Source organism: Mandrillus leucophaeus, unplaced genomic scaffold (assembly GCF_000951045.1).
Source record: "Mandrillus leucophaeus isolate KB7577 unplaced genomic scaffold, Mleu.le_1.0 Scaffold324, whole genome shotgun sequence".
NCBI classification, from domain to species: Eukaryota; Metazoa; Chordata; class Mammalia; order Primates; family Cercopithecidae; genus Mandrillus; species Mandrillus leucophaeus.
In genome coordinates, this window is record NW_012103410.1 from 1,331,011 (window position 1) to 1,355,546 (window position 24,536).

Consider the following 24,536-nt stretch of genomic DNA (forward strand, 5'->3'; position numbering starts at 1 on the left):
TGCACGCCTAATAGACTACAATATAGTGTAAAATAACTTTTCTATGTACTGGGAAACCAAAACATTTGTGTGACTTGCTTTATTGCAATATTCGCTTTATCACAGTGATCTGGAATAGAACTTGCAGTATCGCCAAGGTATGCCAGTACTTAAAAATAGCACAGAATAGCAAAAACTAATAAAGCCAATAAAAACAAAGCGCAAAAACGAATATTACAGCTATTAATATTAGTATAAACATCTATTCTTACCTATGTATTAATCACTGGTGTTATGTACAAAAACTATTGATTTTTTTGGTGTGTAGTACCACAAATTCTGATAGGTTTTCAGTAGATTTTTCTGAGTATTCTAGATAGATGTCTATTGTCTACATATAATGAAAAATAGTTCTTTTTTTTTCCTTATAGTTTTACCAGCTAAATATCTTGTCTTGGCCAGAAACTTCTAGGGAAATATTAAATAATAGTGCTAACTGGCATCTATTTTATTCCTTTTGGAAATGCCAAATATATATTATGAGATTTGAAAGGTTTTTTGATTTGTTTCTATCATGTTAAATGTCCTTCCATTTATAGTTTAAGAATCAGTGTCAGGAGTAGATGCTGAATTCACATGAAATGTTCCTTCAATTTTTATTCATGTGATAGATTTTCCTAATATTACACCTTCACTATATAAAATCCTTAGAATAAACTATATTTGCTCTTGGTGGACTATTTTTAATGTAAGTTAATATTTTGTTGAGCATCTTTGCACCTATGTTTTTAAGTGAGATTAGTTTATATAGTTGTGGGTAGAGGGCCAGTGCTATCTTTAATTTTTTGTTTTAGCTTTAGAATTATGCTTACATTGTAAGCTTTGCCTGCCCACCTGTCTTCCTTCACTTATTTCTGTCTTTTGGTATGTTCCAGAATAATTTATATAGCATTAGAGTGAGCCTTTTCCTCAAAGCACTGTGTAAAGCCATCTTCTAGAGTTTGGTTGTTGGCCAGGCGTGGTGGCTAGCCCTGGTAATCCCAGCACTTTGAGAGGCTGAGGTAGGAGGATTGCTTGAGCCTAAGAGTTTGAGACTAGCCTGGGCAACATAGTGAGACAAAACAATTTAAAAATCAGCCAGGCATGATGTGGCATGTGCCTGTAGTCCCAGGTACTCAGGAGGCTAAGGTGGGAGGCTGCAAGGAGTAGTGATTGTGCCACTGCGTTCCAACCTGGGCAACAGCGAGACCGTGTTTCAAAAAAATATAAAAATAAAAATAGAGTTTGGTTATCTTTGTTGGTAGTTTTTATTTCTGTACTTATTGGGAGTGGGGAGCTGCAAAGGTCATGATCTTTTGATTTTCTGTTTCTTGGTTTATTTGGTATTCTCATTTTAAGAAGCTTTTCTATCTCACTTTTTTTAAAGATGAGTAGGAAAAAATAGATTAGGATTTTTTTTCTTTTTTGTCTTTTATAAATTTTGAATCATTAGAAAATGCTTAGCAGTCGAAACGTTCTTTATTAATCTTTATGAAAGTTAGTAAACTTTGGCCTTTTCTTAGATACATGTCAGAGAGCAAAGCATATTCTAGCTAATACCTTGTGCTTCTTACAGAGATCAGCAGGCAAAATAAGCTCATTCAAGAAAAAAAGGATAACTTGTTAAAATTGATTGCTGAAGTAAAAGGCAAAAAGCAGGAATTGGAAGTACTGACTGCAAATATCCAGGATCTTAAGGAAGAATATTCTAGGAAGAAGGAAAGTAAGTTTCCTGTTGTAAACATACTGATCTAAAATGGAAAGTGGTGACGGTTCACCATTATTAAGTACATCTTGCCTGTTCAAATTCATTGCTAAAAATGGATTACAGTACCTCAGGGCATAACCAGCCACTCATCTCTGCAAGATGTCATTAAAGTTAGCTAACTGGGTTTTATTTCCTTAACTTAAAGGGCCTTCTCTTGTGATTTTTAATATAATCAGTAATAATGAAATTGATATGAGGTTTTATTTATTTATTTTTATTTTTCCTGAGACAGAGTTTCACTCTTGTTGCCCAGGCTGGAGTGCAATGGCACGATCTTGACTCACTGCAACCTCCACCTCCCAGGTTCAAGCAATTCTCCTGCCAAAGCCTCCCGAGTAGCTGGGATTACAGGCACCTGCCACCACACCTGGCTAATTTTTGTATTTTTAGTAGAGACAGGGTTTTCACCATGTTGGCCAGGTTGGTCTTGTACTCCTGACCTCAGGTGATCCACCTGCCTCAGCCTCCCAAAGTGCTGGGATTACAGGCGTGAGCCACCATACCCGGCTGATAAAAGGTTTTAATTAAGCAGAGTGAGAAGTGGTGTCCCTAAATAAAATTTGCTTTGGACAAGCCATAGTGTACTTTATGCAACAAATATTTATTGACCATACATTCTCTGCTAGGTAATATTCAGTGCTCTTTTTATGCTGCAAAATCTCTTTTGTATAAAGAACTTTCATATTCAGATGAATGCATCTTTTACAAAGGAGCCTTGTTTGCTCACAAACTAGGTAATCTATTCTTCAAATCTTCTGAAAATAGCAAAGTTTGTTTTGTTAATGCTTTTTCATGTGGAGTTCTTAACCAAGTCTAAATTGTGAAATTATTTTTCTCATTACTTAGGGACTATTGTGTTACTTTAAAGTATACTTAGGGACTATTGTACTAACTTAAAAAAAAAGAAAAAGAAAAAACTTTTTTTTTCATGAAATAAGGCTGACCTCTTATAAGAAATAGTTACACTTAAAGGAATAGAACATTTTCCCATGAAGCAATTGGTTATCTAGAAAAAGCACAATAGTATAAATGAAGTCTGTTTATTTCTATGCCAGCCATACGAATCCCTGGCCTATTTATTTATGCTACTACATAATAAAGCAAGACAAGGCTTATTCTTCTCTCTATCTGTATACATTTTCTTGGGCAGTTTTTCCTTCCAACTTGAATGAACAAAAACTTCTTTTAGCTAACTGGTAGATATAGAAACAATAAATGAAAGCAGATTTATAGGCTTGGCATCATTTTATAGTCGATTTTAAGTTTAAAAAATTAACTCAGCATTAATTTACTATTTAAAACATTTAATATGTGTGTGTTTTTTAATCACAGCTATTTCTACTGCTAATAAAGCGAATGCAGAGAGGTTGAAAAGGCTGCAGAAATCTGCAGACTTGTATAAAGATCGACTTGGACTAGAAATTCGAAAAATTTATGGTAAGTTTGTTAATATAAGTAAAACACAGGAGATTAGAAAAGTATGTCTTTTCTTAAATAGAGGAGAATTTAAAAAATATTTTCAACTAAAATGATGACATTAACTTTTTAGAAAATAGGAAAAAATTACAATTTTTAAATTATTCTAACATAGTTACTGATGCTCTAGTTATTTATCATTCAGTATTTTAATAAATGTATTTTTGGCAGGATTGTCAACATGCAAATAATTTTTGTTGTTCCTATCAACATTGTATTATGAGCATTTCCTCAGTTGCTATAGCCTTCATAATGGTAATTTTTAAATAGTGGTATAATAATTCATTCTATTCATATAGTGTAGTTTATTCAACCATTTATCTATTGTTTAACACATATTTTGCTTCTACCAACATTTGGAATATGCCAGTTTTTTCAGTTTTAGAAATACAGGTATCCCCCCTTATTCACGGTTTCTGTTACCTATGTTCAGCCATGGTCTGACAATGTTAAATGGATGAGTATAGTACAATAAGATATTTTGAGAGGGAGAGAAGCCACATTCAGATAACTATAACTTTTATTATAGTATGTTGTTCTAATTGTTCTATTTTATTATTAGTTGTTATTAATCTCTTCCTGTGCCTAATTTACAACTTAAACTTTATCATAGGTGTGTATGTATAGGAAAAAACATAGTATGGACAGTCCCTGACTTACGATAGTTCAACTTACAATTTTTTGACTTTATAATCAGTGTATCAGGGTGGTAAGTGCATTTTTGCCCTACAAGGTTTTTGACTTTTGATGTGTTTATTGGCACATAATGCCATTGTAAGTCAAGGAGCATCTGTTTACATAGGGTTTGGTACTATCTGTGGTTTCAGGCATCTGTTGAGGGTCTTGGAATGTATTTCTCCCTGGTGGGTAAAGGGGGACTATTGTAAACCGGTGAGCATTGACTTTCCTGTTTTCTTTGTATGGTTTTTCATAGTATTGTTTCCCAGAGAGGAATTGCTAGGCTAAAACACATGAATATTTTGATGCCTGTTGCATGTATATCACATGTACATTGCTAATGTACGCCAATGTCTGTTGTGTCTGGGCTTCCCAAGATCACTCTTAGCTTTGGTGATTCACCAGAAGGAATTAGCATATAGTCATATTCATGGCTAAGATTTACTGCAGCAAAAGGATACAGAACAGAATCAGCAAAGAAACAATAGCACATGGAGCAAAGTCTACAGGAAACCTGGCACAAGCTTTCAAGAGTCCTAACCCAGTACAGTCAAACAGGATGTGCGAATTCCTTCAGCATCAAATTGCGACAACACATGTGAAGTGTTGTCTACCAGGAAGCTCATTAGAGGCTCTGGAAGCTTGTACCTGGTTCTCCTTGGACTGTACCCCATGTACCATTTCCCTTTGCTGATTTTGTTATATCCTTTTGCTGTAATAAACCATAGCCCTGAGTATGGCCATATGCTGCTGAGTGAATCCTGTGAGTTCTCCTAGTGAATCATAAAAAAGACCACAGCTGCCAAGTTCATTCCATTTTATGGCTGAACAATGTTCCATTGTATGTATATACTATATCCATTCATCTGTTGGTGGACACTGGGTTATTTCCACTTTTGGGCTACTATGAATAATGCTGCTATGAACATTGGCATACAGTTATCTACTTGAGTCTGTTTTCAATTCTTTTGGATATATACTTAGGAGTGGAATTGCTGGGTCATATTGTAATTCTATATTTAAACTTTTTGAGGATCTGCCAAAGTGTTTTTCACAGTGGCTGTACCATTTTACATTTCTACCAGCAATGTACTAGGGTTCCAGTTTCTCCACATCCTCACCAACATGGTTATTTTCCATTTATTTATTTGCCATCCTACTGGGTATGAAATGGTATCTCATTGTAGTTTCGGCTTGCATTTACATAATGACTAATGATGTTGAACATCTTTTCAGGTACTTAATGGGCATTTTTATATATTCTTTGGAGAAATGTTCTTTCAGGTGTTTTGCCCATTGTTGAATTGGGTGGTTTTTAGTTGTAGGAGTTTTAAATACATTCTATGTATTCAACCTTTATCAGATAAATGATTTGCAAATATTTTCTCCCATTCTTTAGGTTGTCTTTTTCTTCTCTTGATAGTGTTCTTTGAAGGACAAAAGTTTTTAATTTTAACAAAGTCCAATTTATCTAGCTTTTCTTTTGTTAACTGTATTTTTGATGTCATATTGAAACTATAATATATTTTAAAATGAATTTGTAACTTCTGCATTTGGAAATGTTGGTTACGTGACTGTACATGCTTAGCAGTGCAGATATTGATTCAAGATGGAGTAAGAAAGGGTATCGCTATTGAAAGCTTTGACACACTAAATAGTTCAATCTCTTTTCAGGTGAGAAATTGCAGTTTATATTCACTAATATTGACCCTAAGAATCCTGAGAGCCCATTTATGTTTTCCCTGCATCTAAATGAAGCAAGGGACTATGAAGGTATGTACTAATATCTCCTAACTGGTATTTAAGATTGGCATTCCAAAATATTATTTCAATCAGAATATAAAGTAATATGGAGGAAAGCAATAGCTTCAGACTCTATTGCTTCCTTTTTCAGTCTTGCTTCTTGGGTTATAGTCTTCTAAAGGAAGTGAATATACTCTTGATTTATAGATATTGTCTAGGATCCTTAATAAGTAGCATCTGTTCAGGATGGCACAGTGCCAGAGTGTCTGAAAAATCTAAAAATCACTGCATTCATGTGCAAATATGAATTTTCCTTTTAGATAACTTTTTTAAAAACTGAAGCTTTAAAGAATATGGCTGCTTAAATGTGAATATTAGAACTTATCCAAGTAGATCATTTTAAAGTCACATGTAAAATCACCAGAATTTAACAATTTATTTTCCCAAAAATACATTTTTGAAAAACTATTTCATCCTGCAAATCTCACCCATTGATAATAAAGGTTAGTTACTGATTCTGCAGCTGGCCAAAAGGCCTTTGATTTATAAGGAATATATATCTTTGATAATAATGTGAACAAGAAGGGAATAGAAATATGTTTATCTCTTGTTTATTCTTGTAATGCCCCTGTACAAGTAATCCTTAATTTATTGGAATTCATAAAAATGGTTCTCAGCTCATTACACCTGTGCTATCATCTTAAAGCCTTTGTAGCTGACAGACACTCAGGTGAACTGCTGAGCTAGCACAGCCCTGTGCCCTGGTGGCTCAGTTCCTGTTCCGAGGGAATTTATATTTTGAGAATCTGATTCATATACAGATGTTTGGGTTTTTTTCTCTCTAGATAAATATCTTCCAATCTAATTAGTGCTAGATTTTAAAAAGCAAGCCCCAAAAACCTCTTATCTAGCTTTTCAATTTTCTCTAAATTGGATATTCTCTTATGGTATAATCTGATAGTACATGATGGTATATTACAATAGAATATACAGGATACATTTTGGACCGGATGCCCTTTGCTGTTGTTTCTCTGCTGTGGTCATGGGCCTTGTTTCCTAAGCAGTCTGTACCCGAGAGCTGGAAATCTGATAATGGGTGAATTTCTTTTCCTTTGACCACTTTCACTGGAGACTTGTCCCAGTGTACCAGCTGGTACAACTACATACAAGAATAATACTGTTATTTGTGACTTTGAGTCTCATTTGATTAATAGCCCCTGTAAATACCACTCTTGGAATAGCAACCACATTTTCTAATGCCTGCCATTTCACTTGGAAAATTTTAGATATTTCTTTCATAATTGTAAATTATTAAGGCTAGGCACTGAAAATTGTTCTTTTTTCAGGCTGGGCATGGTGGCTCACGCCTGTAATTCCAGCACTTTGGGAGGCAAAGGCGGGCGGATCACTTGAGGTCAGGAGTTCAAGACCAGCCTGGGCAGCATGGCGAAACCCTGTCTCTACTAAAAATATATAAGTTAGCTGCACATACATGTTACCTGTAATCCCAGCTACTCAGAAAGCTGAGGCAAGAAAATTGCTTGAACCCAGGAGACGGAGGTTGCAGTGAGCTGAGATTGCACCACTGCACTTCCAGGCTTGGTGACAAATCAAGACTCTGTCTCAAAAAAAAAAAAAAAAATTGTTCTTTTTTTTTTTTTTTTCCAAATCCAGTGGTCAGAAATGAAAAGTCAGTCAGACCAAAGTTTTGCAGATAAAAATGACTTAACAGTTTTAAAAAAAAAGTTTAAATAGTTAAAATATATAGGTTTAAGATGATGGGCAGGGTCATTCTGCATCACTAAACTCTCAATCCTTGAGTGCCATCTGTTTAAATTTAAAGCAAGATTATAGTACTTCAGATTTGAATATTTAGAGATTAAATGAAGGAAAGATCCAAAAGATAGTTGGCATGTGAAAATCAAGTGTATCCTTTTTTGCTCAAAGAATTTCATTAAGATGGAATTGACATTCAAACCAGATGAGAGCATCTAAATTAGAAACACTTCTCTGCCATAAAAAATCTATTCTAATTGTCTTTGATTTTTTTTTTTTCCCTAGTGTCAGATAGTGCCCCTCATCTTGAGGGCCTAGCAGAATTTCAAGAGAATGTAAGGAAGACCAACAATTTTTCAGCTTTTCTTGCCAATGTTCGGAAAGCTTTTACTGCCACGGTTTATAATTAAGGTACAAATAGTGTATATAAAAATGGTTTATTTTTCTTGTCTATTTTGTGTCTCTTTTTAAAAGAATTCTCATTATCTGCTGTCTGCCTGTAATTCTTTGGTATTTTTGTAACATTCTGTGTGGCATACTTCTTTCAATCACAGTAGTCCATCCTTATCTGCAGTTTTGCTTTTTACAGTTCTAGTTACCCACAGTCAACTGTGGTCCAAAAATATTAAATGGGTAGAATGCAGTACAAGACATTTTGAGAGAAAGAAACATTTCATATACATAACTTTTATTACTGTATGTTGTTATAATTGTTCTATTTTATTACTTATTGTTGTTAACCTCTTACTGTGCCTAATTTGTAAATAAAGCTTTATCATAGATATTTATGTATGGGGAAAAAGCAGTCTATATTGGATTTAGCACTACCTAAGGTTTCAGACATCTACTGGGAGTCTTTTAACATCCCCCACGGGTAAAGGAGAACTACTGTATTTTAATTAAAATCTTAGGGAAACATATAAAGTAAAATATGTTCTTTTAATTAATGAAAGATAATTAGTTTACTACTTTTTTTTTTTTCTGTAAATGTCAGGCATGAGTAACTTAGGCTAGCACTGGGAATGGAAATTTGTTCAGCCTGCACTGGGTTTCAGTGGTCTCCAAGCTTTTGTACCACTTAATATGGACTCTCAATATTAAAAAATTAAAAGGACGGGTCCAACCTAAGTTTGACAGTTTTTAACATGTACTGGGCAAAATAAACTCTACTATCTTACTATCAACTTAATGTCAAAAAAGAAAGAATATTTTTACCTTACACCAAGAGAGATCTATAATTAGAATAACGGACGATCCTTCACATCAGAAGAAAGTTGGCAGCATTTTACTAGGATATAGTTTTGAAAATCTAAATGTAGAAATTTATAAACAGTTTCCATTCTGTAATGTTTGCCATTTAATTGTGGTCTGGATATAAGTTTGTCATCTTGGGAGTCTGTTCACCACAGATTAGAGTTCAAATGTCAACTTATTCTAGGACTTTTTTTTTTGTCCTCATCCTTTCTGTGTAAATTTGATGGCATTTAAGTGTGCTAGCTATAGTGAAAGCTACATAATACTGTTCCAGTATAGCGTGAGCACACCTAGAAACCGTAGAACAATGCCTTCCATGCCTTCAGTTGCTTCTCCTGCCTTCTCCCTGAATAATCTGGGGGAAAATTCAACTTGTCGCCCAGTTAGTGAGAGGAGGAAGGGAGTTTCAGAGCAGCCTCTCTCAGTGGCCGCTGTAGGGACAGAAAGATGTGATACCTTTCCTCATCCATCATAAGGGTCACAACCAACACTCCTATAGCAAAAGACAGGTTAACAAGAGAAAAACACAACAAATGTATTTAATCCAAGTTTTATGTGACATGGGAGCCTTCGGAAATGAAGACTTAAATATGCAGGTAAAACTGTCTGTTTTTATGCTTATGTTTGAGGAAGAATGGAAGAATGGACAGCCGTGTAGAAACGTGATTGGATGAACAGGTGTGATCTAGTGGTAATAAACTGAAGAAACCTTCAAGGCCTGTCTGTTCAGGTCTTTCTTGGGGTCTTTCTGTGTAGCTTTCCTTCTTCCTGGGCGTGAGGCAGGACCCTTATCGAAGGAGGGTCTTAGGACATAGTAAGGTGGGGGAAAGTTGGAGTAATATTTCTAGGTTTTACAACTTACTTTAGAGAAGAGAGGAGCAAGAAGCAGGAAGGCAGGAAAAGGTCAGAGACCTTGGTTCTGATGCTGCTTCTGAGGCCTTCTAATCTCTCTTAAAGTACTTACTATGCTAAAGCACCATAGTTTGGGGTATCATGTTCTGAGCCCTAACACCACTCATACCTAGGACTTGGCTCAAGGCTTTGCTCATTGACATATAATAGTAGAACTTACCTGAGAAGAATGCTATGGCCTGGTGGAGATGTTATCACTGACACATGCCAGTGTGTAGATCAGCTTTTAGGGACCATTGATTGGTATTTTCTCTAGAGATAAAAGGCTAATAAGCTGTTCTGGTGATTGGAATGGGTGCTACTAGCAATAGACCTATCCTATTTCAGCATGGGCTTGTCTGAAGGGAGTATTTTAAGAGAGAGAGTACAATAAGCAGACTCCAGTTTTTCCTAGGCAGACTTTCACATTTGGCCTTATTTTTTATATACTTATTTAAATGAACGCAAAAAACGATATCAAAACCCAACTTCGGTTTTTGTGAACCTAGCTTGATTTGGAGCTCAATTTCTATCAGCAGGATCTGTTTCTTCTGGATTGAGCCTCTATGTGGTAGACCACAGCAATTTCAAACTCATCCGGTTCCTGTAAGTTAGTACAGGTGATCAAGGGGCTAAAATACATGTGTTGGGTTATACTAGATTCCCCCTGAAACCCAGCTATAGAGGCAGATTAACCTCAATAATTGGGCTAAGAATGGGGATGTTATAGTTCTAGAAAGGGAAAGACAGCTTAGATGTTTGGCATTAGAAACATTAGATGACTATCTGCAGTGAGTATGTGTTGACTGAATTTCTCCACTTGAAATATATCTACAGTGAACAAATGTAACAAAACTTGAGGGAAGGTCTTGTCTCAAAGAAGACTAAAGAAAGATCATATCTCATACTGCAAACTCGATGACATAATGTTTTGAACCATACAGTAAGAAGGCACTAGGCATTGACCCAGCTTGCCTAAGCAAGAAGAAATTCTGAAAGATCTCTTTCACCAGCAAGTTGGAGAAATGAGAATTGGGGATGAGAGAACAAATGGGTAGATCCCCACATAGGGCCCATGTTTCCTCAAGGAACAGCCATTCTTCACTTCTAACTGGTGGGTGGAATGGGGTCAAGATCTGAGAATGAGATTCCATAGCAGGAAATTCCCAAGAGGATAACATAGGAATGACCAGACACAGTGGCTCACAGCTGTAATCTCAGCACTTTGGGAGGCCGAGGCGGGCGGATCACGAGGTCAGGAGTACGAGACCAGCCTGACCAACATGGTGAAACCCCGTCTCTACTAAAAATACAAGAATTAGCTGGGCATGGTGGCACGTGCCTGTGATCCCAGCTACTCAGGAGGCTGAGGCAGGATAATCACTTGAATCCAGGAGGTGGAGGTTGCAGTGAGCCAAGATCGTGCCACTGCACCCCAGCCTGGATGACAAAACAAGACTCCATCTCAAAACAAAACCTAGGAACCAACTTTGCTACTGGAATCCAAAGTCAAATATACAAAGAAAAATACATTATTATGAACAGAGGGCGGAGGGCCTTGGGCCATAGAACATTAGACGATTAGACTGATTTGTTTTCTCAACAGGGAAGTTGATTCATTCCAAGATTGGGGATTATTCTAACAAGCCTGGTCAGCTGGCCATCTTAAAATAATGGTTAATACCTTTTTTTTTTCTTTTTTGCACTTCCTACATGCCCAGCACTGTTCTAAGCCCTAAGCCCTTTACCTCCATCTACTCATTTACGTTCTCACAACAACCTGTAAGGTAGATACTATTGAAATTTTTGTTCTACAGATAAGGAATACAAGGTACAGAGTTTAAATGACTTAAAGTCACACTGCTGCTGAGTGTTAGAGTTGGGATTCAAACCCAGATGACAAGCTGGCAACTGAATCCACGAGCTTCACCTAGATCTAGACGATGCCTTATTGCCTTTCTATACTACATTACAAGGAAAGTATGCAAAAACAAAGTTCTTAAAGATTCTCAACAAATTTGAATTTCTATAATATAATTTGGGTTTTGTGTTTCTGTAGAAGTATAATGATTAAGAAAAAGAACTATATTGTCTTGAAAGCAGAGGAGGACTATGCTTTGTCTGGATCCTTAGGAAATAGCCTCACTAAAATGGCGAAAGAGCTACAGATCTCAGGGAAACAGTGAGCAGAGTATGAGGTGTTTAGAACCCCAGTGGCTCATTGAGAACAGTCACTAGGGATGTAGACTGCAGTCATCAACCCAGGTCTTTTTGGAATGGTGTGTGAGAGGGCTATTAATTTGTGCATAAGTTTTTAATCTGTTTGAGCAAATATAAAAGCCTTAGACTGAGCATGGTGACTTAATGCCTGTAATCCTAGCACTTTGGAAGACTGAGGAGGCCAGGAGTTCAAGACCAGCCTGGGCAACAAAGCCAGACCCCATCTCTAAAAAGAATTTAATTTGCCAGGCATGGTGGTACGTGCCTATAGTCCCAACTACTTGCAAGACAGAGGTGGAAGAATCGCTTGAGCTCAGCAGTGAGCTCCAGCCCTAGGTGACAAAGACCCTATCTCTTTAAAGCAAAACAAAAACGAAACTTAATTTTCGAAGTTTACTATATACCCACCTAGGGATATTTTGGAGCTGATACTAATATATTAGCTCACATTTTAAAGTTGATGCATTATGAAAATTCCACTTGAGCTGATTAATAATACATATAAAAGGCAAACTGAGCTACCTTAGTATACTTGCTTTTTTATGCATTATGTTTAAGATGATGTGTCATAACAATGAAATAATTTTTAAACATTTAAAATCTTCCTAATGTGGAAATAAATCACAAGATACACAGATAAGATACTTTCTTAAGTGGGAAAATATAGGCACAAATGTAAGTAACACTGCTTGAAATGGGATCCAAATGGGGTCACTCATCTATTCTACATTTTGTAATAAAATGGTACAGGTCTCTAAAATTAAACGCAGTAACAAGTTAAAAAAAAAAAAGCACAAAATTACTACAATGTTCTGTTAATATATCTAAAGTTTCAATTTCCAGGCTAATGAGAATTAGAAAGTGTTGGTTATTTTTCAATTCAGAAAATCCTGTACAGACATAATTAGTTACGTTTGAATTTGTGTACCATGGTGGCATTTAGCTCTCTTACCTAGCAGTGTCTGGGATATAGTAGAAGCTTAATAAATACGTATTAATGTTGAACACATTATCAAGACTCAACAGAAAATTATTTGATGGGGAATCAAAATTGCACTTCGTAAAAGAGGTGGCTTGTTCAACAATATCTGCAGACATGTTGCTAAGGTGTTTGGACATTTTTGGAAGTTAAAGATAGCTTTGCTGTTTTTTGAGACAGGGTCTCACTCTGTCGCCCAGGCTGGAGTCCCGAGTAGTTAGGACTACAGACATACACCACCACACCCGGCTAATTTTTGTATTTTTTGTAGAGACGGGGTTTTGCCATGTTGCCAGGCTGGTCTCAAACTCTTGGGCCCAAGGGATCCACCCCCTTCAGCCTCCCAAAGTGCTGGGATTTCAGGCATGAGCCACTGAACCCGGTGAGCACTTCTTGACTCAGTAACAAGCTGACAGAGAACAAGTTCCTTTCTGAATAAAGATAAGAGTTTCATCTAAAGAGAAAAAGAGTCTATCAGTTAACGGGAGGATCTATATGCTATATAAAATCAGCCCTTTCTTGGTATTGTTAGTATATCGTGGTGTGAAATATGAAAAGTGTATGATATGGTGTGAAGAATGTTTCAAGTTTAGACACACATTTTCCTTTTTCCTTAGCAACTAGGCACGCTGGAAGTAGCAGCTGAGAATAAGGTCTAGCAAATGGAAAAACTTCAAGGGAGAAGTTATTTTACTCAACTTAATGTTTATGAGAATTTTGGAAAGAGGCAATGTTTGAGATTCAAATAAATGTTATCTATATAATGGCAACTGTTGAATATTTTAACTTGTCTTGCAAAAAGCTCTATATTCCGGCACCAACATGGTATTGTGGGGGAAAAAAGTTGAGAATTAAGACGCAGGCTAGTCTTTGCTCTACTATTGAAGCTGATACATGACCTTGCGCAAGTTATTTACCCTTTTTGAGGTCACTTTTCTCATCTGGCCATACTCTACTATGTGTGTGGTTTCCCAGACTTGGGGGAAATGAAGAAGACTTTCTTTTATTCTCAATTAACTAAAAGTAATTATGAATATTTGTTGAATTTTATGTTTTTCTGTACTTATATAAATTTTCATCTTTAACCTATTAATGTGATTTACATTAACAGGCTTTTGAAAAAAATGTTGAATTAACTTTGCCTTGTTGGAATAAATCCACTTTAGTCATGTGCAGTCTTTTTTTAATACAGTGTTGGCTTCAGTTTATGAATATTTTGTTTTGAATTTTTACATCTATAGTCATGAGTGACATTGGGTTATAATTTTCCCATGTATATTTTTCTATTTCCTGAAAAAGTTTGAATAAGATTATTGTTTTTGAACTCACTTATAAAACTATCTGGTCTTGTGGGGATTTTTTTGTAGGAAGAGTTTTAAAAAGGTACTCATTAGATTTCTTTAACAGTTATTAAATCATTCAGTTATTGTATTTCTTCTAAGTTTAGATCATTCATATTTTTTGAGAAATTTGTCTCTTTTTCTTGGCTTTCAAATTAATTGGTGTAAAGATTCATAGTATATAATTTTATCTTTTAGATAACTGCTACATCTATAGCATCTACTTACATTTTTTATGTATTTATTTATTTATTTATAGAGGCAGTGTCTCCCTGTGTTGCCAAGGCTGGTCTCGAACTCCTGGGCTCAAGTGATCTGCCAGCCTTGGCCTCTCAAAGTGCTGAAATCACAGGCATGAGCCACCGCACCCAGCCTACTTTTTTCTTATAATGTTTATTCATACCTTTTTTCATTCTCACCAAGATTTGCTCATTTTATTAATCCTTTCAAAGAACCAATGGATAGCCTTGTTCATACTCTTCTATTTTGTTTCATCTCTCCTTTCTTTCTCTTTCTCTTTCTCTCTCTCTCTCTTTCTTTCCTTTCTTCCTTTTTTTTTTTTTTTTTTGAGACAGAGTCTCGCTCTGTTGCCCAGGCTGGAATGCAGTGGTGCGATCTCAGCTCACTGCAAACTCCACCTCCCAAGTTCAAGCGATTCTCCTGCCTCAGCCTTCTGAGTAGCTAGGATTACAGGCACGTGCCACCATGTCTGGCTAATTTTAGTATTTTTAGTAGAGACGAGGTTTCACCATGTTGCTCAGGCTGGTCTCGAACTTCTGACCTCCTGATCTACCCGCCTCCATCTCCCAAAGTGCTGGGATTATAGGCCTGAGCCACCGTGCCCAGCCCATTTCTCCTCCTCCTCCTCCTCCTCCTCCTCCTCCTCATCCTCTTCTCTGTGTTCTTTACTGTGGGTCGATTCTGCTGTTATTTTGATAAACATAATTAGGATGCTTCATTTATTAATTTTAGCATTTCTCCTTTCCTTGTGGGACTTTTTTATAGCTGCTTTCCCGAAACTACAGATTTTGATAAATAGTGTCTTTTTCATTTTTTATTTCTAACATTTTCTAGTTTCCATTAAGATTTCTTCTTGGACCATGGATTATTTAGAAGTATATGTGTATGTGCATACATGCATTTGCATATATGGGTGTGGGCACACATACACGTTCTCCAAATGCACAAAGTTTTTTTCAGTTACCATTTTCTTAATGATTTCTACATTATATTATGGTCAGATAATTTCCAGATACTTTGTGGACTGGTGCCTGGTCAGTTGTTACAAACGTGTACTTTCCAGTGCTTAGGTGCAGTGCCTCTTCCTCATCTGCCTATAGCACTCACCCAACCCGTCTCACTTGCTTAACTCCCAGGCAGCTCGGACTTTCCCTGATCTCCTCGATCCTGATTGAAACCTCTCACTCCTAAATGTCCTCATTACCTGTTGTCATACTCCTGTTACAGCATTTATCATGGGGTCTTGTATTTATTTACTGCTCTGTCTTCCTTACAAGAATAGAGACTGGGGCTCTTTTGAGAAAGAGGACTCATTGTCTTTAGACCTAGTATTTAAGTGACAGATCTTTTGTTTCTTAACCTCTCCACATGGTAACTTCTATTCATCCTTCAAAATCCAGTTCAAAGATGATTTTTTTTTTTTTTTTTGAGATGGAGTCTTGCTGTCACCCAGGCTGGAGTGCAGTGGTGCAATCCCAGCTCACTGCAACCTCTGCCTGCCGGGTTCAAGCCATTCTTGTGCTTCAGCCTCCTGCGTAGCTGGGACTACAGGCATGCACCACCACACCTGGCTAATTTTGTATTTTTAGTAGGGATAGGTTTTTGCCACGTTGCCCAGGCTGGTGTTGAACTACTAACCTCAAGTGATCCACCCACCTTGCCCTCCCAAAGTGGTGGGATTACAGGCGTGAGCCACCATGGCCGGCCAAGACTACTTCTGGTGTGAGGAGTATGCTGGTCCAGGCACCACACTGGAAGAATCACTGAACAAAGCAATTCCCATTTGCCCCATGTGAGGAAAGCTCAGTTTCCCCATATACGTGGCATGCTTCTAGGTGCTCCTTGATATGATTCCCTTTGTTGACCCAGAGCCCTCTGTTAGTCCTGAGCTTTAAAACCAAAGTTTGTCTCCAACCAGTTCAGTTTGCTTCCCCTCCTAGGTCTGCTTCTCCAATTCCATAGTTCCTTTGAGAAAGAGGTTTTCACCCTAATTCTCTGTAGGTCCATTTACTCCAACCTCAGAGCAAAGCTGCTTTCCTTCTATTCCTCTGACCCCCTGACCCAGTTAGTATCCCTAGGGCTCTGCCCCTTCGGCAGGATTTCCCTGATCTCAAGCACCCATACTTCCCATTACTTTCCCGGAACTGACCTCCTATTTGTATAAACACAACCTGGATTCTCTAGCTCACTGGTTTTCTCACTCCTGTCTCCATTGCTGCTCAGCTGAATGTCCAGGGATCCAGATCCTCCGTGCTGGATCACAGCATCCTGGGACCTTTGACATTCCCCTCATCCATCATCTTCAGCTCTATCCAGGTAGCTGCATTCTCTCTGCAAAAGGTTTCTGCTCGTCTCTGCTGTGTCCCCACTCTCTGACCCAAGTCTGAGTCCCGCCTTCTTATGCCCAGTCCGAACCCCACCTTTTCATGCCCCGCAACCCCAAGCCCATCTTCCTGTATGAGATTGCAGAGGACACTAGGGTGTGCCGCTATTTGATCTAACCCACTTCTCTTTCTCCCAGCCAGGCTGATTACCCCTCAAGGCCGTCAAGGCTTTGGGAGGGGACGGGTTTTATCTTGGGGGAGAACAAAATTAAACTGTGTTCAAATTACTGATCAGTTAAAGTTTTATAATACTATACAATAACATTTACCCCCAAACGGAATATTACATTTTTGATGAATCATAAGGCACTTTAAGTGATTAAAATGCCTTGTCATTAGGCATATTAATTATTATGGGTAAGTGAAAATGCAAAAAAATGAAATTAGTAAATCTTTCTGGTTGATAGCATGATGGATATGTCAGCTTTTCCTCTACTAGAAAGGAGCTAAAATAGAGTAACATCAATGTGCTCAATATCGGCCTCTGCGGCCTATATTTCAGGTTGTCAATGGTACTAAAAACTTCCTGACATACAAAACTTAGTGGAGTATAATTATGAAAGTCCATTTAATAGTTTTAAAGCACTAACATTAAAGTTATTCTATATAGGAGACTTCAGCCCATAATTAATGTTCACCACAATATGCACTAAATCTTTCTGGAGTATCATCCCCATCTATCTAATCAGAAAGTTCTTGCCCTACTAAAAAGATACTCAACAAGTCCGCTATATCCAATTATATTTGTATTTCATCTAGTTTATAGTATTTCTTTGAAGCTTAAAAGTTATATGTCAGATGCAAAAATAATTTGCAGCAACATTCCAAAGCAGGGGAACCATTTATGTTTTCATAAAACACAACTGATTTATGAAGAAAAAAAGATGTCTTTCTTTGAAAATTACTTTCAAAGAGTTTTAGGGTCAAACTACCATTATGATGATTTTCTCCACAGAAAATGGTCTGGTGTAGGCTGCAGTCAATTGCTACATAATTTTTTATCCATCAAGGCTTAATGGAAAGAAGTAAGATGAAAAGGAAATATAAATTTAAAATCTCTGTTCATGGTCTAATGGCCTATTATCCAGCCAACTTTCTACTTGCAGAAAGCCTTCATTAAGACACCATTAAGGATGGCATTAAAACGTCTGAGCTGTTCTGGGCTGTAAGTTACGTCTCACATAACAAATTTTACTTGCGCTCCTTCAGCTCTAATATCTGTATCTAAATATCTATTGTGTTACTTATATTCCGCTATAGGAGTGTAATGGTACAGACTTGCAAAATATAGTCCTCAGTTTGAAAAATTTCTTCTTGAAAGTATAAAATTTGATGAATTTTTTAAAAAAAGAGGTCAGGGGCAGGAGAGTAATGGGATGGATTTTAATTACTCCTTTAATGCCTGTATTGAAGTTCTAAAGGACAGCCTATTTGGCACAAGAGTAAAAACATACCCAGCAGTTTCATGAAGACCATGACCTTCCAATCAATGGAGTGTGAGATCTCCAGGCCAACTTAGGTCATTTTCTGAAAGAAGCTGCTGTAACATTTCTCTTCACTCTCAACTGTTCCCCTTGGAAGTAGTTTCGGGGCCTAGCCTCTCTCATTCCCAACCTTTGCCCATGATGGGTCATTTGAGGAAGTACCATAAATTTTCTTCACCCTAAATATTCCATTTTGATAGTGAAGATTGGTTTCCTGAACTTTCCATTCAAACTAGAAATCCACTATCATTTAAAGTCCTTCCATTAGGAAGCTGCTTAGGATATTCCGTCCATAATGACTTAGTTGGGAAGTACAGAATTCCTTATTTCTGAATTGGTAAATGAGGTTTCCAGATGGGCAAGAAGACATGAAATTTGGGGCACTATCTCCCTCCTAGCCCTTTCCTGTCCAATTTGCTCTTGTTCTCATATCTCTAGCCATCTCTGGCTCACACCTGATCTCACTCTAAGAGCAGCTCTGGTGGTGGGCAGGGGGTATATATGAAGCAACTGCCTCAGAAGATCATTGGCTTAGGATGAAACTGCATTCTGCCCCGAGGCCCTCAGCCTGGGAGCTGGACCTTTGTCTACCACCCTTTCTTTGGATCTTTTATCCTACCATCCCCTAATTTGGGTTGATCTCATTGGTGTTTTGATTGCCTGTCTCTCTGCTTGGAATTGATCTGTATTCCTCATTTCCCAGGCTCTGCTTGACCCCCTCGTAGGCCTGCTGTGCTCTGTTGCCACCCAAATCCAGAGGAAAAAGACATCTAAGTCCTCACTGCTGTTGTCTACCAGATAACTCTGTGACTTCAGGCAAGCAGCTGAACCCACCTTGGACTCAGTCTCTTTCTGTGACACCAGGGGTTATACTGGATCATCTCTAGGGTCTCCTAGAATTCAGAAACTCTAGGAACCAAGGAGCCTCTTCCTTGTCTGTCTCCACCCATCCATCTTTTAGCTGACTGTTTCAAGCTAATAATCATGAATGCAAAGTGCTGTGACATGCAGGTAAAATTCCATTCATTTCAAAAGAAAAACCTGTAAAGATAATAGCACTTTATTCTTATTTGAACCACATTGTATTGTTGGTTACAGAGTGTGAAGGTAGTATGTTCAGAGTCTTGTTTTATGCCTTTGTAGCTGTGTTGCCAGCATTTGAAGGTAACTCCTCCACATAAGCGGCAGGAAAATGGCCTTTTTTCCCATTCAAAGATCCAAACCACCATCCTTCTTCTTTTTTCTCGTGTATAATCACAATGTCACCTGTGAAAATACACAGACAAATGGGTCTCTGCAATATGAACACATGCTTCAGCCCGATTGATAAGAGTTTTAAGGAGGTTCTGCTTCAAGGAGTTACTTGGTAGTGTCATTTTCTGCACTTGATTCAGATGAAGCCAAATGTATCAAACACCTGTGTATAAAGCAGGCATAATCCAGAGGATACTAAAAAGAGTAAGATAATGAACAACTGAGATAAAATAATTGCTTAAAAACAGGATTGGCCGGGTGTGGTGGCTCACACCTGTAATCCCAGCACTTTGGAGGGCAAGGCGGGCAGATCACAAGGTCAGGAGTTCGAGACCAGCCTGACCAACATGGTGAAACCCCATCTCTACTAAAAATACAAAAATTAGCTGAGTGTGGTGGCACACGCCTGTAGTCCCAGCCACCCAGGAGGCTGAGGCAGGAGAACCACTTGAACCCGGGAAGTGGAGGTTGCAGTGAGCCAAGATCACACCACTGTACTGCAGCCTGGGTGACACAGCAAGACTCTGTCTCAAAAAAAAAAAAAAAAATCACCTTGGGTCATATATCCTTACGCTGCCTGGCTCACTTTCTATGTAGCTGATGGACTGTCACCAAAGTCTTTCTTGGTGTCCATACTTTGAGGGTTTCACATGCTGGTGTTTATGATACTTTGGCATGTTGGCTGCTATAAGTATGTCTCACCAACAGTGTTTTCCTAAGATCAAGACAATGCCTCTGCATTATACCTGATTTCATAGTCCAAAAGCTTAACTCACAACTTTGCATAGAAATGTAACTCCCCGTTCAACAACTTAGCCAACTTTAATACAACATCAATTTGGAGACAATATTTTTTAAAGCAATGATTCAAATAAAGAGAATTCCATAGCAAATTGGACAAGAAACATGGCTCTTGTCATAAAAGTAGAAAGATCTGCCCCCTTCAGGATCCAAGAGCTTCTTTTTCTTTAGCGTCATTCTGAGGTGATTTTTCAGTCTTCCCTTCACTCTTACTCAGCAATTCTCTTTCTAAGACAAAGGAGACTATTAACTCCTTTTCTGTCTTTTCTTAGTCATAAATCGCTATTCTTAAAGGAGATCATTCTCAGTCTCTAAGTTCTGCCTTTAATGGGTTCTCTCAGGTCAGTAAATTGACATAATCTATTAACAAGAATTCCAACAAATGATTTCAAATTGTATTGCCAGCTTTCCTAAGCCTCTAATGTCGTGTTTCATTGAAAGAAACTACTTAGAATATAAAGTGTAAGCAGGCTTTGCAACCAGCAGAGAACTGAAAACAAGATAATCAATTTATTGTGAATGATATAACTCAAATGCAGCATCCATGGGTTCTAGGTGGCATCTGGGAAGTATGTCTTTTATTCACATAGGAAGAAAAGTAATTGCCTGGGGAGAGATGACTGGCAAATGCTGCAAAGGAAACACCCAATAAATAGCAAATGTGCGGTGTCCTTGTCGTTTGGCTACAAAATGTATCTTGATTTTCCACTGGCTCTGGGAGCCGTGTTCTTGTTTTGGATAATATGCTTTCTCCCACAACGTTACTCTTTCTCACTAACCCTTCCGTTTCCAGATCTCTGTCTTAGCACTAACATCCAAACGTGGTTTCTAACTGGACATATAATGAAGGTTGACGCTGGAGACTTTTTTCTTTAATAATGTTGTGGTTTATATTATAAAGCCACTATATAACACCTTTCCATGTTAAGTAAAACTCTGTGACACAAAGAAGGGGGTCTTACTCTTTAGACTGGACATAAAAAGCTTTTCTGAGAAGTGAGACCAGCACTAAGCTGGGAGTCAGCTGACCTAGGTTCTAGAATTTGCACTTTCACTAAGTTGAGAGAGGAAGTCACTTCACATTCCTGCATGTCTAGCTTCTAAAAAATAAAAAGGTGGGGTACACCTCTAATCACTTTCCATTACTGACATTCTACCCCAGTGTGCATTGTGATTAGGAGTATGGCTGTGTTTCCAAGTTCAAATCCTGCGCTGCCACAGCCTGTGGCATTAGCCAAAGCACCTAACCTTTCTGTGTGTCAGTCTCCTCTGCTATGAAATGGGAATAACCAATAAAACCCTCCAAAGATTTCATTAATATTAAATTGGACAATATGCCTGCAACAATGTCTGGCACATAGAAAACAGAGTAAGTGTTAGCTATTATCATTATGCGAGCTTTTGTTTTAGATGTGCTTATCTTTCAAGAAGGGTGAACTGATTTGACATGGTAGTAACTCTTAAGGCTGCCACACTAAGACAGGGTTTTATTCATGCTAAGAATCTCAATATGGGAAGGCAATTAAAATATTTGAGAATGATTCTTACCCTTTTCCAAATTCAACTCATCATCTTGCCTGGCTTGAAAAGAATATAAGGCCTTGCAAAGTCTGCTGCTGAGCTGGGCTGCACCAGGGACTGAAATAGATTAAGCTGTAATTACTATGCTGTGTTAGCAGGCAAATGAATATGAGCTGAAGCTCTTTGGTTATTTAACAGTGTGGTGCAGAGTTTCAATATATTAAATTTTTCTCAAAAGGAAAGTTTGTAATTTTACATAATTTCATTCCTTGATTCAAAAACCATTTATGATGCACTTTCTATATGTATGGACTGCATATGTTATATAATCAAAAACTATATTATAATACATGAAATAGTAAGTCTAGAGAAAAACATTGCATGCATGTTTTAGAAAACATTCACCAGTTTTGCCATTCAGATATAAATAGGGGATATTTGGGGCATGTGCATGTTATCATCCCTAGCTGTGTATGGAACTGTTTCTCAAACAATGCAGCAGTGACTCCTTAATACATCGTGTGAACCATAATGTCCTGGTTTTACTGAAGTTCTTTTTTTTTAACCAATTTCTAATTTAAAAAACTAGATAGTCAAGATTATGGTAATTATACTTGAACATGCAGGGACAGTGACATGTGTGTGTATGCTGAAAGATGAAGAGCAGTGTGGTGTGTGGGTGCACGAATGACTGAAGTCAGATGACTGCTAATGGGGGTTTGTAGGCCATGAGTCCAAGCCCTGGCAAACCACCTGGATCACTATGTGTCTCGCAGAGAGGACAGGCTTCTTATGGGAGTTTGGAGGAGGCTATGGAGACAGAGTGACAAAGCTCCTCACAATGGTTTAAGTGTGATTATGTGGATGGCAAATAACAGGCCATTTGAATAAGGTGGATGCCAGCCATCTGATATCTGAGGCAACTTCTCATATTATAAAATACTTTCCCAACCCTCTATTCTTCTTAACTTCTCCCATTTTTACATAAAGCTACAGAGTCTAACAAATTAATCAGTCCCGATGGAAATATAAATTTCCTTAAACAGATACAGATCAAAGTGGCTCTGAAAATAAAGTTTAAATGTAGCAATGTGCCCTGCCAGTAGGACCCAGGCCAAAAGGATTGTGGGCATGGGATTACCTGGAGTTGAAGAACTTGGATTGCTCTGCCCACCAGAAGATGCTTTGCTCACAATACTCTCTAATCTCTTCATTAAAAAAGGCCGAGATATTTTCACATAGCTATGAGTATGCTCCTGTTCAAATGGTATAAAAAGTCATATTTTATAACACGATTATCATAAACATTCATGAAAATTAACTCTTCTGTAGCTGTTTTCTTCAAGATTTTTTTTTTTTTTTTTTTAGACAGAGTCTTGCCCTGTCACCCAGGCTGGAGTGCAGTGGCATGATCTCAGCTCACTACAACCTCCACCACCTGGGTTCAAGTGATTCTCCTGCCTCAGCCTCCCTGGTAGCTGGGATTACAGGTGCCCACCACCATGCCTGACTAATTTTTGTATTTTTAATAGAGACAGGTTTCACCATGTCAGCCAGGCTGGTCTGGAACTCCTGACCTCAGGTGATCTGCCTACCTCGGCCTCCTAAAGTGCTGGGATTATAGGCATGAGCCACTGCGCCTGGACTGGAAGTTTTTAAACTGAGGGGTATAAATAATTCAATAGATTTCTAAGCCCTACTGTGTTTCAGTTTTGAGTTGAAGCCTTAATATTTTCAAAATTAAACAATTACTGTACTTTATAGCCTGTGTTTCCAATTCTAACCTGTGTGTCTAGGTCAAATAGTAACATTCATAACATTACATTTACAAATACAACTTTAGTTGGCTTAATGCAAGTGAAATGATCACAACCCTCTAAATGACTGAGATTGTTTTTGAGCTCTTGAGCCTCTTAGAAAACCGTCCCTTCACAAGATGATTACGGCTCCCCCTTCTGATCAGTAACCACAAGCAATAGCTGCCATGTACGTTCACCTGCTCATCCACTCCTGGAGTGCAGCACTAGGAAAATAGGTGTATGTGAATTTCAGAGCTGTACTGATGCATTATCTGCGTTAGGCACCATGTTAAACAGATGAGACTAATACAATTTAATAGAAATTTTACTGTAAAAGCACTTCCAAAGGATAAAATTCAGGTATGATGAGCCAGAAGACATTGAAAGTGTTTTTTAGCTCCTCATAGAAGTTTGGTGTACACAGAGTGTATTCGGTTGTGTCTAGCTCTTGTTGTGCTCAAAAGAAATAAAAACATTTATCTTATTAAGTGTATGAATATTAATATCACATAGAATTCCTAATATCTTTTTTTGCCCTGATGCTACTTTAAGCCACTCCACCCAGCAGGCCCAATCAAGAACTAACAACCAGTCTCCTTGAATGTTACCTTTTCCCTCCACCTGAAGATGGAGTTACTGCAAGGATGGCTGGGTTGAGGTCTTTGCTCAAGTTCTGCTAACACTGATGACAGTTTGTAGGAGTTTGCTTCCAAAAGGTCTAGTTTCAAATTGTTCTGTGGATACATCATTTGGCCATGTGAGCAAATTTCTAGTAAATGAGGCACAACTGTACAGGCGTATCAGAATAACTTTCAAAATAACAAAGGTTAGAAAAGTACGCATTTAACTCATACAGCTATTCATAGAAAATGCCGAAGGAAAAAAAATGGGGGAATAAACTCTTTAAGCA

General features: G+C 37.8%; 2 protein-coding genes across 3 annotated transcripts in view; one reads left to right on the plus strand and one right to left on the minus strand.

Annotated features, from left to right (window-relative positions):
* The window catches only part of SPC25 (SPC25, NDC80 kinetochore complex component), a 30,306-nt gene extending 11,051 nt beyond the window's left edge, over positions 1–19,255 (plus strand). Inside the window, exons 4-7 of one of the 2 annotated variants that reach the window (XM_011988157.1) lie at positions 1,595–1,741; positions 3,119–3,223; positions 5,615–5,713; positions 7,745–7,914. In XM_011988157.1, coding sequence (XP_011843547.1) covers positions 1,595–1,741; positions 3,119–3,223; positions 5,615–5,713; positions 7,745–7,869 — 476 coding nt within the window. In that variant the 3' untranslated portion in view covers positions 7,870–7,914. Of the gene's footprint in view, positions 1–1,594; positions 1,742–3,118; positions 3,224–5,614; positions 5,714–7,744; positions 7,915–18,954 lie in introns of those variants that run through there. The other variant, XM_011988158.1, reaches the window with a different exon arrangement.
* A 40-nt stretch (positions 19,256–19,295) lies between these two features.
* NOSTRIN (nitric oxide synthase trafficking) overlaps positions 19,296–24,536 on the minus strand; it is a 69,544-nt gene continuing 64,303 nt past the window's right edge. Inside the window, exons 12-15 of the mRNA XM_011988160.1 lie at positions 24,235–24,360; positions 22,969–23,083; positions 21,855–21,944; positions 19,296–19,517 (exon numbers count right to left, since the gene is read on the minus strand). Coding sequence (XP_011843550.1) covers positions 19,381–19,517; positions 21,855–21,944; positions 22,969–23,083; positions 24,235–24,360 — 468 coding nt within the window. The 3' untranslated portion in view covers positions 19,296–19,380. The remainder of the gene's footprint in view (positions 19,518–21,854; positions 21,945–22,968; positions 23,084–24,234; positions 24,361–24,536) is intronic.